This window comes from Chiroxiphia lanceolata, chromosome 20 (genome assembly GCF_009829145.1).
Source record: "Chiroxiphia lanceolata isolate bChiLan1 chromosome 20, bChiLan1.pri, whole genome shotgun sequence".
NCBI lineage: Eukaryota > Metazoa > Chordata > Aves > Passeriformes > Pipridae > Chiroxiphia > Chiroxiphia lanceolata.
This window is the reverse complement of record NC_045656.1, coordinates 2,174,592-2,188,882: the sequence shown is the minus strand read 5'-3', so window position 1 is coordinate 2,188,882 and position 14,291 is coordinate 2,174,592. Positions and strand designations below refer to the sequence as shown.

General features: G+C 50.9%; 1 protein-coding gene across 1 annotated transcript in view; it reads right to left on the bottom strand.

Annotated features, from left to right (window-relative positions):
- The window catches only part of GALNT17 (polypeptide N-acetylgalactosaminyltransferase 17), a 219,308-nt gene that overhangs the window by 122,882 nt on the left and 82,135 nt on the right, over positions 1-14,291 (bottom strand). The window contains exons 3-5 of the mRNA XM_032707475.1: positions 10,659-10,825; positions 2,099-2,273; positions 120-317 (exon numbers count right to left, since the gene is read on the bottom strand). Of these exons, the coding sequence (XP_032563366.1) occupies positions 120-317; positions 2,099-2,273; positions 10,659-10,825 (540 nt within the window). The remainder of the gene's footprint in view (positions 1-119; positions 318-2,098; positions 2,274-10,658; positions 10,826-14,291) is intronic.

Below are 14,291 nucleotides of genomic sequence, written 5' to 3'. Positions count from 1 at the left end.
TGCCCTGTCACTTCAAACTGTTGTAAAAATCCCTCCCCACCTTTCCTGGAGGCTCCTCCAGCTCCCGGATTATCCCACTGCTGATGGACAGGGAGCCTCCTCCAGGCTCCAGGACGTACCTGATGGGCAGGGAGGGGTCCCCAGCGTCCCACCAGTCCTTGGGGGGGCTGATGTACATGCACCACAGCTCCCAGCTGTACCCGTGGGCAGAGTTCTCGTAGCGCTGCACCTCGAAGTTGTCCTGCTTGATGTTGTCTATGGAGGGCAGGATGACCCTCTTCCGGTTTTCCTGGATCCGGGAAAGCACCGGCTCGGCCCTGAAGCAAAGCACAGAAGAGAGTGTGAATTCCTCCCAGAATCTGCAGCTGGGCACTGTAGCCTCCATACAATTTCTTCCCGATATCCCATCTAACCCTGCCCTCTGGCAGTGAGAAGCCATTTCCCCCTCATCCCGTCACTCCTCAAAAGTCCCTCTCCAGCTTTCTTGGAGGCTCCCTTTGGTACTGGAAGGTGCTCTTCAGTCTCCTCAGAGCCTTCTCTCCTCCAGGCTGAGTAACTCCAGCTCTCTCTGCCCGTCCCCCAGCCCTCAGGGCACCTTCGTGGTCCTCATATGGACCAACAGCTCCATGGCTTTCTTGTGTTGGATGAAAACAGGATCCCCAGGCTGGGAAGCCTGGCTTGAAACCTTCCCTTCTGGAAAGCAAGGCCATGAAGGACATGCTTTGTCCAGACTTCCCCCAAATCCAAACCCCATTTTCCTGAGAAGAACAAGGTAAATTCTTGAAAGCAGGACTGTCTGAAGGGTCTTTTTTCCCTTGGGATATAGTTTGATGACTCTGCAGCTACAAAATTCAGCTCTGGGACACTCAAACATGTTCAGAGCAGGGGGTTGTGCTCGGCCCCCATCTGCCCTGGGCTCCCTCTGCCAACACGAGGGGTAACCTGCACTCTTGGTGTCTCCAGCAGTGGGTACAAAAGACCAGAGGGAGTCAAGCCCACCCTGCAGAAACACCTCCACTCTACCCCTAGAAAAGAGGCTTCAAGAGCTCAGTAAATAGGAGCTTCCTCAGTAGATCAATAAAATCAGGTGTGAGGACTTAGTGACCTGGAGAGAGGAATGTTCAGCTGGGAATACAGATATCAACACAAGAGACAGCTCCTAAGGACACCCTTCAGCTGCACTGTTGTTACAAAGTCAATAACTGTGCAGAACTCTGGCTTCTTCCACAAACATGGACCATTTACTTCTTACACTTAGTTAAAGGGAAAAAAATCCCTCTCAGGCTCCTGTCATGATATAGATTCAACCTTAAGCCAGTTGAGCTCAAGTGTTTTGAATCTCTCTGAAAAAAAATCCTTAGGAGACACCTTTTGCTGCTTCTGCACCTCTGCACTTATTCCCAGCAGCAGAGGAAACAAATCAATTCAAAGCATCTGAGCCTTCCCCACTGGGATCCAGCTTCAAAGGGCATGGAAATGGGAAACACTTTCTCCTTCAGTCCCTTGTGATTGGGCTTTCTTAAACCTACAGAAATTACTTAAGGCTAAGGAAATGGGAAATCATCCTGAAAAATGGAACCAGGGAGCAGGGAAAGTGCAAAAAGGGAGGGAATAGAGAAGGATGAGAGGAAACAAGGGCAAGAGAAGGTTTTCACAGAATCCCAGGATGTGCTGAGCTGGGAGGGACCCCCAAGGATCATGGAGTGCAACTCTCAGCCCTGCACAGGCCCAGCCCCAAGAGTCACCCCCTGTGCTCCAGAGGATCAGCCAAACCCTCCCTGAGCTCTGGCAGCCTTGGGGCTGTGCCCACTGCCCTGGGGAGCCTGGGCAGTGCCCAACCAGCCTCTGGGGGAAGAACCTTTGGCTGAGATCCAACCTGAGCCTGCCCTGACACAGCTCCAGCCATTCCCTGGCTGCTGTCACTGTTTTCCTTGTATGCTGCCATCATTCCTTATCAGCAGCCATTCCATACAGAAGGAATTAACAGCCAAAGGACTCGTCTGTCATTCTGCAAGGACACATTCTCCAAAACAATGAATTGGCCCTTGGCTGATTCATCACACCCCCTCCAACCAAGACCGCGAGGCTGAGCACCTACCAGCCAGCAGTGAACTCCACGTGGGCATCGAAAAATCCCGTGATCTGGCCCGTGGCAGCTTTCCAGCCTTCGATCCGGGCTCGGATCAGACCTTCCCTCTTCTGGTTGCGCACGACCTTCACCAGCCCCGGGTACCTCTTGTTCACGTACTCCTCCAGCGGCGCCTTCAGCTCCTCTGGAGAACAAGTGCCACAGAGAACTCATTGGAAAGGTACAACAGCTTTCACCTAAAATAAACCTGCCTTAGAGACCACCTGGATTGAGCACAACCCACAGAAGAGGTTCAAGGTTGCCAAGAACGCTGCTGCTGGATTAAGGAGCCCACGTGCCACCTTAGGGGCAAAGGGCAGGGAGAGAACAGTTACAGTCCTTTGTTAGATTTAGGTATCACCCCACTGAAAGAGAAGGATAGAGAAAAATCACCTGTAGATACCAGACATCAGCACCCTGAACTTCTGAGGGAGGTTTTGGCAGAAGGCATTGCTGGAATCACAGAATCCCAGAACGTGCTGAGCTGGGAGGGACCCCCAAGGATCATCAGTCCAACCCTCAGCCCTGCACAAGCCCAGCCCCAAGAGTCACCCCCTGTGCCCCAGAGGATCAGCCAAACCCTCCCTGAGCTCTGGCAGCCTTGGGGCTGTGCCCACTGCCCTGGGGAGCCTGGGCAGTGCCCAACCAGCCTCTGGGGGAAGAACCTTTGGCTGAGATCCAACCTGAGCCTGCCCTGACACAGCTCCAGCCATTCCCTGGCTGCTGTCCCTGGTCCCCCCAGAGCAGAGCTCAGTCCCTGCCCCTCCTCTGTCCCTGCCCAGGCAGTTGGAAGTGCACTGAGGTCTCCCCTCAGTCTCCTCTGCTCCAGCTGAACACACCAAGTGCCCTCAGTGTCCTCACACAGCTTCAAATCAAGGCCCTTCCCCATCCTCGTTCTCTCCTTTGGACACTCTCCAACAGCTTAATATCTTTCTTAGAAATGCTGCCAAACCCATCTGAAGTAACTCAGACTACACCAAAACTACATCTGAGCCTCTCTGCCCTCTCACTCAGCCTCACTGTGCCAGTCCTGGCACTTGCTGTTTGTTTTCCAAGCTTTGCCAGTAGAAAAGTTGAACACACACACACACACCCTGCTTTTCCAATGGGATGAAAGAGTTTTTGCCTTTGTTCAGAAGATCCTCAGAGCACATATCTCCTGCTCACTGGAAGGTGCAGATCCCTTTGCTCTGTTGTCCAAGCCTGTGTGGGTAACTGAGGCTGAGAACCTCGTGGACCTGCAGCCTGAAGTCACCACCAGCAGGAAAACTCTTGATATAGTCCAAGTATTGAGTATAAAAGACACACAGGGCTTTGAAGGTGGAAGCACACGGAAGGTTACAATGAGGAGTAAGCACAAGTGTGTTTTTCCATCCCTTGGAAAAGTGCCAGTGCTCTGCCAGAAACCTTGGTCCTTTCAGTGCCTGTTGCATCAGCTCAATGCACAAAGGCCTGCGGGTGAGAGGAGCTCTAAAAGCTCAGCAATGCCACTGTGCACCAACACTGACTCTTAACGCCGTGAAAGCACTTCCTAAAAATGTCTTTCATCCCTATGAGGCTTCGGGTCAGCAGAAAATTAAGATATGATCCATGATCTCACATTACAGGCTACTGCCCTTCACACATTCTCTCTCCAGAACAAAAATATAGGGAAAAAAAGCCACCATCAGAATCATCCACGTGGGAAAATACTTAAGACACATGAGTTCCTACAGCAATGGAGAGCAAAAGAGTAAACAGCAAGTCCCATCTGCTTTGAAATCATCAAAGGAAAAGGATTATCTGTTCTCTTCCCTTCCACGCCTTCCTCCAAGCACAGAAAATGTGCTTTCTTCAGTCCTGCCTTTCTGGGCTGGCTCCCCTCACATCTCCATTTCCCCAAAGTCTCTTTTCTCATTTATGCTGAAGTGGGAATAAAAAGAATAAAGCAAATGAGCCCCTTCCTCAATTCAAAGCATCTGCATCACACTCAGCCATAACTCAGCAACTTCCATTTCATGCTGAGCCACTCGGAGAAAAAACCAGGATTTTATGGAGACAACAACTCTCCTGAATGGTTTTAAGGAGGCAGAGACAGGGACTTTTTTGACAGATCAAACCCCACAAGGACAGCACTGGCATCTCAGGTGGCTTTGTCAGCTCAGCAAGGAAGTAATTTTAAATTAAAACAATTAAAACAACTTCCACATTGGAGTTTTAATCTCAACAGAAGGAAAAGAGGAAAAATCCTCTTGAGAACTGCTTGAGCAGCTCAAAGGAGAGTGAGTGTGGCTCCAGTGGAACAGGGAAGGGCTGTAAGAGGCAGCAAAGGGTTAAACCTGAGAGACTCCTACGCCCACTGGGCTCTTGAGGAGCCAGAGCCATGTCCTGCTCCTCCTGAGGGGATGTTGGATGGCAGGAGGTGAGGGATGATGTGCTGGGAGCACAGAGGTCACCACACACCTGGGTCTGAGGTGACTGTGGGGAGACGGTGGGAAGATGCTCCTGATGTGGGTGCATCTACAGGGGCTACAAAACCAGCAATTGCATCCAAACCAAGCACTGCCACAGAGTCTGGAGACTCCTTTCTCTTCTGCACCCCGTGCTCCTCTTCCCACACACACTCAGGCATCCTTTGCTGACTGGACCATCCTTCAGAGCACACCCACACCATTCCTGTTTATTTAGGATGCAATCTGCGAATGTTTGATCTCTGCCATGGCACGAGCTGCTTCCTGGGAAGATTTGCAGAGAGAAACCCCACTGAAAACACCAGCAGGTTCAATTTCAATCCTGCCTTTTGTTCTCCATCTGTCCATATTGATCTTCCCTGAAGGGCAAGTCCAAGGAACTACAATCCAATAGACCTGTTGCTTTATTAAAAAACCCATCTGCCAGCTGCAGTGACTTATGGTATCTATTGCAAACTATTTTATCACCTACACAGCTCACTGAGAAATGGGCCTGCCAGAGAAACTGAGCCACCTGATGTCACTGAAAACAAGCAGTGCATGGACATCAGCCCAAATGCTCAGTGCTCCACACCCAAATCCTGCCCAAACCTCTCCAAACCCTGTTGAAGCTCCCAGGACTAAAGGTGGGAAGTGCCTGTTGACACACAGAGAAAGGAGTAAAGACCAACAGCATCAGAGAAGCTCAAAGAACTCCCAAAAGCAGCAAATTCCTTACTCAGCAATGCCCAGATGGTCCTGGGGGCCACACCCCCTCTACAGTCCTAAAAAAAACAGTGGTGTTTGCCAGCTGGGTGGGAAAAGCCACCTGATAAGAGCTGTTCTGGGACACCCCGAGGGCTGCAGGACACAGCACCCAGGGCTGGGAGTGCTCCAGTGCCAAGGGAGACACCAGCCCCCCCTTGTTCCACATTCTCACCTGCCTGAGACAACAAAGCCATCCCAGGGGGGGTTCTGCTACAGAAGCTCACTAAAGCAGCTCCTTCAACAGGCAATAAATACAGACAGACATTTTTGCAGGGAGACTCGGAGCCAGGTGAGTCTCTGAAGCTTTTTACCTGCAACTGTACCAGAGGAAACTGTGAAAGGGGAGCAGGTGAATGAATCAGTTCTCACAGAGGGTCACAGGCAAAACTGGTCCCACTTGGGGCATTTCACAGAATCCCAGGATGTGCTGAGCTGGGAGGGACCCCCAAGGATCATCAGTCCAACCCTCAGCCCTGCACAGGCCCAGCCCCAAGAGTCACCCCCTGTGCCCCAGAGGATCAGCCAAACCCTCCCTGAGCTCTGGCAGCCTTGGGGCTGTGCCCACTGCCCTGGGGAGCCTGGGCAGTGCCCAACCAGCCTCTGGGGGAAGAACCTTTGGCTGAGATCCAACCTGAGCCTGCCCTGACACAGCTCCAGCCATTCCTTCGGGTCAAGCCTCTGGTTCATTTGGTTCAGTGAAACCCAAACAGAATCACAGAATATCCTGAGTCAGAAGGTACCCACGAGGACCATCCAGTCCAACTCCTGTCCAACTCCAGGACACCCCAAGAAGTTCAAGTTTGCTGCTCTCCTCCATGCCCTGGGAACCCCAAAAGCCTCAGACCTGAAGACCAGTGGAGAGCACCAGGTGAGCTGCACTTAAACAACCCATCTCCAGCTGGAACAACTCGGCACTGGGGTTGGACCAGAGCCTGGGAAAGGCTGAGATGTGACTCAGCTCCTTGCAATTCTCCCTCTGAACACAAACACCCCGAGCCAGCTCCTGGGGGAGTGAGAGCACACCAACCACTGCTGTTGCTGTTGAAATGAGCTGCAAAACAAGAAAGTGATACATCAAGTCTCAGCTAACACGTTACTCTGAGGTAAATTACAACCCCGAGCGTGTCTCCCCGAATGTAGCCAGCTCCTTTAGCAGCCTTTTATCCAAAGGGTTGCTTTTATACTTTTCAAAGAGATATTATCCCAGATTAAAAGCACTAAAAGGCAGACGACAAAAGCAACAACAACAAAAAAAAAGCAGGTGATGATTAAGCAACAGGCTCAGACAAAGTGTGCAGCTGGGAGATAACAGAGCATCTCAGGGGCACGTGGCTGCATCCCTCCACCAGCCCAGGAGCCACGTTATCACTCCCAAACACAACCTGCACACTGGCTTTGTAATCATACCCCTGCAACAAGCACAAATAAAAGCAGCCTCCAAAAAAGTCTTTATGAAGTGTAATGTGCAGCTCAGGGGGGAAGGGGGTTCAGACTGCAACTCCCCAAGCTTTCTCCTTTAAGGAGAGATTTTTTTTTTTTCCCCTGTTACCATACACTGGCATCTTTTATCTATTAACAGCTCAGACATAAAGCAGCAGAATGCCTGTGTTCATTAACTTTAATCTCTCACTGCACACTTTTATGTTGTGCAGTGATGTTGTACACACCACACGACAACAAAGCTGAGGGCAAGGAGTGCCTAAGGAGTCCTCAGGAGCAGTTTGTTCCAGTCTGAAAACCACACATCAGGCTTTGCTTCTGGCTGTGGAACTGGGCAGGGTTTACCTGAAGGGCACAGAGCAACCAGGTGGTGGCTCTTACTCTACCCAGGGGATTAATTTTAAAACCTGAAGCTGACTTGGGAATCCCAGGAGTCTTTAAATATTTGGTGCTTTGTTGTTCAGTTACCCAGATATGTTGTGGTTCCTCCTGACAAAAGCTACACAAATCCCCCCAGCCACGGACCTTCCCGAGCCTTGAGCAACTTTCCCAGAAGTCCAACACAGCTCCTGGGCTTGAGCCACTGCTCTCTGCGGGTCAACCTTCCCTCAGGTGTACAGAGGTGATCCCCAAAGGCTTCTCCCATCAGCCATACCCCATGGAAAATGTCCCTCCAACCCCCACAGCTGCTCCCAAAGAGGCTGCAGCAATTCCTCCTCCTGTTCCATCACAGCCTGCAAAGGCACACCCACACAGCCCCATCCTCTGCTCAACACCAGCCCTTGATCCTCCAGGATTCATCTCTAAATCTTAGGGCTCATGAGGAACTATTTTCCTGTAATTATTTTCCTGTAGAAGCCAAATCTATTTATTACAATGACTTTGTTTGCAATATCCAAAGCATCAACTATATGATGTTGCTGCTGCTGCTCCCAATTATTGCCTCCCATTAGTGGGAACTCTATGACAATGTTATTGCCATTAATAATTCTTTGCTGTCATTGAAGCTCCTTGACAATGCTGAGAGTGAACACAGGAGACCCAGAGCCACTTTCTGGTTTGTATCATTTCTTTTACAGGAGAAAAGCAGATTATTACACGCTTGGGAGGAGCTCTTCATAAACATCTGCCAAGTTACCTCATTATCTTCCTTCAAATCCCTCCTTAAAAAATCTCATTTGTCGTGATGCCTGCAAAGACTCACCAGCAGAGCACTGACATTATTAACTAACCCTACCAGCTAAAAACATCACCTCCCTCCCCACACCCTCTCTCCTTGTATTCCATCCCAATGTTTTTGAGGACAGAACCACCTTGGGGTTGTACAACCTTCAGCCCTGGCCCATCGTGAGGGACCCTGGAAGCTCATGATCCTGAGGCAATCTCTTGGTGGGATGCAGCAGGCACACTGCCTGCTGTGCAAGGAGAGTTGGGATTTTCCCATCTTCTGCCCACCAGTTTGGGTCATTGCCCTGCATCCCCCTCCCTCGCTCTGGGGGTGCTACAGGGCACTCCAGCACAGCCCTGGAGGTGTCCCAGGCCAGGCTGGACAGGGCTTGGAGCAACCTGGGCTAGTGGAAGGTGTCCCTGCCCAGGGCAGCTTTAAGGTCCTGTCCAACCCAAACCCTTCTGGGATTCTGAGAGATCCCAGAGCTGGAAGGGCTTGAACACACCACAGGCTTTGGCCACTCGTTTGTCTGCCCTGGAACATCCCACCCCCATCCAGCCCCACCACTGGGCCCCCCCAGCACTGTCCCAGCCCCCTCAGCACCCCCAGGGAAGGTGGTGCCTTGCAGGCTCAGCAGATGAGGATTTGTCATTCTGCAGCCTCAGCCTGTGGGAGAGCTGCTTTCTGAAGGGATTTATTCTGTTGTCCTGGGCCTTTCAGAGCTCTGGCCTCACCATCACCCTCAGTGCCTCACACTGAGGGACTGGAAGAGGCTGTTCAGAAACACATTTCTTTGTGCACAGCCATGGCAGGAGAAGCTCAGCAATTATTCCAGTGGGTTCTCTTTTAAAGAGCTTTCTTCTCTTCCCCCATTGACAGGGTAAAATTTGGAGAAGGAGCAGCTCATTTTGATATTTCAAGTACCTCTAAGTACTGGGTAACATCAGATATTCCAGTGACAGATCACCTGCACTCCCCCTTCACTCTCCAAATAGTTCCAGCTCTGAAATCCCACAGCTTCACTGGTGGACACCATCCAAGCTTTGCACTGGAGCTGCTGTGATTTCCACCAGCTGAGGAGTTGCCCTCCTGTTTCTTTTACTGGTAATTATAATTCATCAGCTCTCTGTGGTGCTTGTTACCGTGGGATTTGAGTGCCTATTTTTCCAGGCTTGAATAGCTCATTCTGTACCATCTCTTCTCACACAGAGTGTCTCAGAATCCTCTGGAAATTAGCTCTCCACGTCCTGCACCCTCCCTGCTCTCCCCTCTGATCCCAGTATCGTGTTTATTATTTTTTTAATAATATTAAAAGCATGCAGCACAACTGATGAAGGCAGTTGAAGAAGGCAGTAAGCAAAAATCTTCTTCATGAAGATTTTAACTATCCTAATGTCCTAATTCCACTATCCAACTGTATGTTGGAAGAAAAAAATGTCTTGGAAGAATCTGAGTCTGAAGATGCTTCCCCTCCTGCAGTTCTGTGGGATCAAAAGCAGAAGGGAAGGAAGGGCAACAGTGACCAAGAGGAACTGGAACCAACGTGTGTGAGGTGGGAAACCAAACATCCCCATCCAGGCTTTGTCAGGGCCTGACTTGGGCAGGTTGGGTGGGTTTGTTTCCTCCTCTTCCTCTTCACTTCTCCTTTCCATACCACACCCAAAACATAAGGCAGGAGGGTCTCTGCAGGGTCCCACCATTTACAGACCCAGGATGTTATTTTACAACAGGGAAACTGAGGCACACACAGAGAAAACATCTGTTAACACCACTGCAAGGGGCCAAAGCCCAACAGCTCCTGGCTCCAGGCTGCTGGCCCTCAACTCCACGGGAAATTAAATTTAGAGGAGCATCTCAGCACCAACCAAAGGGTTGTTATTAGAAACAAGGACCCCCTGAACGCAGAGCTCCTGGATGCTGCTGACCAGAAAGGTCAGAGGGATCTGTGGTTTCCTTTTAGCTTTCCAGGTTTCAGCTGTGCTTTCAAACAACAACTACCTCAGATTTTAAGCATGGTGTGATCCTGTTCTTTTTGCTTGAGAAGCTGGAGGAAACCAATGTGGAGAACAAATCACACCCTGTGCCTCCCAGCACTGTCACTGTGCCCAAAATTACGATGCACCAACAATTTTATCCCATTACAGAGACAGAGCAGCAGGACTCTACTGGTGGAGGGGGTCCCCTGGTGTGGTGTAGGAGCCCACAGCCTGTGGGTCCCTGCCACCAGGAACCTACTTTTCAGGACAGCACAGTAATGACCTGCACTGTGTCTGCTCCCTGCACAGACATGGGAGGTCTCCCACAGACCTCCCACTGTGACATGGGAGGTCCAGACACAGCCCAGCACCTCTGCCCTGCATGACCCAAGCTTTGGGGGCTTCCTCATGGCCACTCCTGGACATATCTGGACACCGTGGACACCCACGGCAGGGCTGGGGACTCTCAGTTTGGCAAGAGTCTTCACAGAATCCCAGGATGTGCTGAGCTGGGAGGGACCCCCAAGGATCACAGAGTCCAACCCTCAGCCCATCCCCAAGAGTCACCCCCTGTGCCCCAGAGGATCAGCCAAACCCTCCCTGAGCTCTGGCAGCCTTGGGGCTGTGCCCACTGCCCTGGGGAGCCTGGGCAGTGCCCAACCAGCCTCTGGGGGAAGAACAACTCCTCCATGAGATTTTAAGAAATTAAACACCCTCCTGGTGTTCTGGAGCTGGGAGATGCTGCTCACCTTCATCACTGTTGTCATCCACCAGGATGATCTCCTTGAGCAGGTGAGCCGGGGTGTGGTTGACGGCGCTGTGCACGGAGCGCAGGATCACCGACAGCGCCTCGTTCACGAAGATGAAGATGATGGAGATCTGGGGCAGGTCCTTGCCATATTTCAGCTCTTTGCACCTGGAACACAAAGGGCAGAGAGAGGCACAGAGGGGTTAGCAGAACTCACAATGCAGAACTTCAAGGTGGGCACGTGTTTCATATGTGGTGCAAGACAATGGCTTCCATCTCCCAGCTGTGCACAGCCAGGGGTTCCAGCTGCCTGGAGATCCATTCCTTTAAGCAATGCTATCTGGGAAGACATAGCAACAAAGAGTATCCACCAGGATGAGGGAGCACCCAGGGCAGGGTACGAATGCAGAGTTCATTTAACTGAGGTTGTGTTCGTGTGTCTGCACTCACAGGACTGTGGGAATGTAACAAAGAGTGGCCTCCAGAAGACAGAAGATGGCTTTAGTAGTTGGAGTGGAACTCCACATTTCCAGCTCTGTCCCAAGATTAATTGGTGCTTAGAAACGAGCCTTGTTCTTAAATGGCACTTATGAATTTTCTCCCCATTTGCTTTGGGAAGAAATGAATATAAAATGACCCTTGGCTAAATAGTCTTAATAAATGTTTCAGCTCTCTTAGCAGATATTTCTGAAGTACATCCCCATGAAATGGTGTCTTTGTACTTCACAGGCAGGGTGGTTAAAACCACTTGTGATCACCTCCCTGGGTTTCAGGAGGAGTTGCTTAACTTGGGCAGGTTTGGTGGCTGGGTCTCTGCTCAGACACATTTCTGTGTATCAGAGGAACCTGCTCAGACGTGTTTCTGTGCATCCTTCCTCCTGGGAAGGAGTTCCCAGGTCACTCACCATCCAGCTCCATCCCCCACAAGCAACATGGACACACCAGCCCTTGAGCCAGGGACACCCCTGGAGCAGAACTTGGGCAGCTCCAAGTGGAAGAGTCCAGGTACCCCCAGCTCTGCAGGGAGCACACACCAGTCCAACAAGATAGAGGTGTTTCAATGCCACACTTCATCCTAATCAGAGACCTCATCCCTCTGTTTGCACGAAGCAAACACGAGATCTTTAACAACTTCCAACGATTTAATTAAACTCTCCAGCTTTCCCTACAGTAAGTAAGTGTGAGGGAAGAAGAGAAGGAGCCTCCCTGCTCCCTCCCCGCATCCATGACAGATTAGACATCCAAAATGAGCAGAGTTCCCAGAATTACAAGGAGTGAATCCTGCCCAGATAAGCAAAGAAAGACCAAATGCACCAGTGACATCCCAGTGTTGCTTCAAGCTCCTCGACTCCCCAACAATACCTCTGGATTTAATTGTGCTGAGTGTTTCTTAGGCAACAGCAGGAATTCTTCAGGCTCCAAAATGAGACTTGGGAGACAAAGATTTGCACAGAAACACAATTCTTTATGAATCTTCTGTAGTTAAACAAGTTTGATGGTTGAAAAGGAGGTTGTATTTCTTGATTTAACTTGATTTCTTGATTGCCCGACCCAAGGCAAGCCAAGAGCTCTGCAGAATGGGATGTGCCAGACCTTGAAAGGAGCTTCCAAAGGGAAGATCTTTAAAATTAATCAATGGCCGTGAGGGGGCAAAGTGACAACTGACCCTGAAATTCTGCCCTGGAAGTCAAACTGAGCTGACTCTGAGATTAAAAAACTCCTTTTGGTTATGTTGGTACCTGCAGTGCTGAGGAGAAGGTTGTCACAGGAGCAGGAGTGTTTCCTTTTAATCATTGCTCACCTCTGGGCAGCCCTTCCCCCGAGGCAGCTCTGGGGGATAAAGAGCTCAGCTGGTGATCAAAGAGGTTTGGAGGAAAATCCAAACTGAGCTCTTTGAGGTTCATCTGCTGCTCACTCCCCTTCCCCCTGCACCACTGTCATCAGGGTTCTCCTTCCCCCCTTGCTGAGGACAGAGATCCAGGGAGAAGAGGTAAGCCTGGGAAGCAGTGGGCAAGGCAAACCTCACATTTTTGGGGGCACAAAGCTGCAATTCTCCCCAGGTAGGAGGGGGGCAGAGGGCTTTGCACAAACACCCTGCTCTGGTGGCTTCACCTGTGACCACAGGAGTGGGGAAGACAGCAGTTAACAGCCAAATTAACATCAGCTTTGTCAGTCTTCTTCACTCCCCTGCTGCCAAAAGCAGGGGGTGGACAAGCCCCAAGCATTCCTGCACTCAGGAAAACACCTAGGGCTTCTCCTGGGCTCTCCTGGGGCCAGAGAGGGGTAACAGGGAAAGGAATGATTTGAGCTCAAACATAATTAGAAGGGCCGGGGGGAAGTTGTTAGAAACAGCAGCAATGGAGGGTACATGGGATGGGAAGTTTGGGCTGTTTGGTGGTTTGGGTTTTTTCTTCTAAGCATCTTTGAATAGATAAAGGGTTAATCTGGACTCTGTGGTTCAGCCTTAACTTCAGACCATTTAAGGCAGAGGCACAGGTTTGAGGGTTTGATCCCTGGAAAGCCCTGAGCTGGCAGTTCAGGAGGATTTCCTGCAGCTCAGCAGGTCCCAGGACAGGAGAGGCTGCTGGGCTGCCCCTTACCCTGACTTACACACCTCCCTCCTCCCCTGCACCTTCCTGCACCACAAAAGGTGGGAAATTGCTGCTGCCTTCAGTGTTTCAAGCATAGCCCTGAGGGACAGCTCAGAAAATCCAGCAGCCAGCCCAGGTCCCAGCAGGAGCAGGGACAGGGAATGCACAGGTTATCAGACCTCACCTCTGCCCACATTTATTCCCCTCAGGTGAGAGAGCCTTTGGCTCCGTGCCTTCAAAATTTGGATCCCAGGCCAAAATACTTCCAAATTCAGGATTCAAGTCTCTCTAGCTATCCAAAAGAGGCTGCTCAGCCTGGAGAAGGGAAGGCTCTGGGGAGACCTTAGAGCCCCTTCCAGTGCCTAGAGGGGCTCCAAGAGAGCTGGAGAGGGACTGGGGACGAGGGGTGGAAGGACAGGACAAGGGGAATGGCTTCCCACTGACAGAGGGTAGGGATAGATGGGATATTGGGAAGGAATTCTTGGCTGTGAGGGTGGGGAGGCCCTGGCACAGGTTGCCCAGAGAAGCTGTGGCTGCCCCTGGATTCCTGGAAGTGTCCAAGGCCAGGCTGGACGGGGCTTGGAGCAACCTGGGCTGGTGGAAGGTGTCCCTGCCCACGGCAGGGGGTGGAATAAGATGATCTTCCAACCCAAACCAGTCTGGGATTCTGTGACTCTCAGTTTTTATTTCTAACACTCAGCTCTCGCTGCATCTGCTCTGCCCAGTCTCAGTCCAGTGAGGGGAATGTTCAAGGGAACACTCCAGACATTTGAAAACTTCTACATTTAAATTAAATACAACGGAGAGAGCACCACAACACACTCCTGTCAGTGCCAGTGATTAGTTACCCATAGGGTTAAACAGCAGCACCTCATTTTATATTTAATTTAGCCCATGTTCATTATCCCACCAGTACCAATAGGTTGTCTGGGAAGTTTTTCCTCCACGTGCATCAGGTGCTCCCCAGCCAAGGGCACTTCTGCAGGTGGACTCAAGGCACAGGTCCTGCCACATTTTTGTCCCCACCACATCCTGCTGTCTCC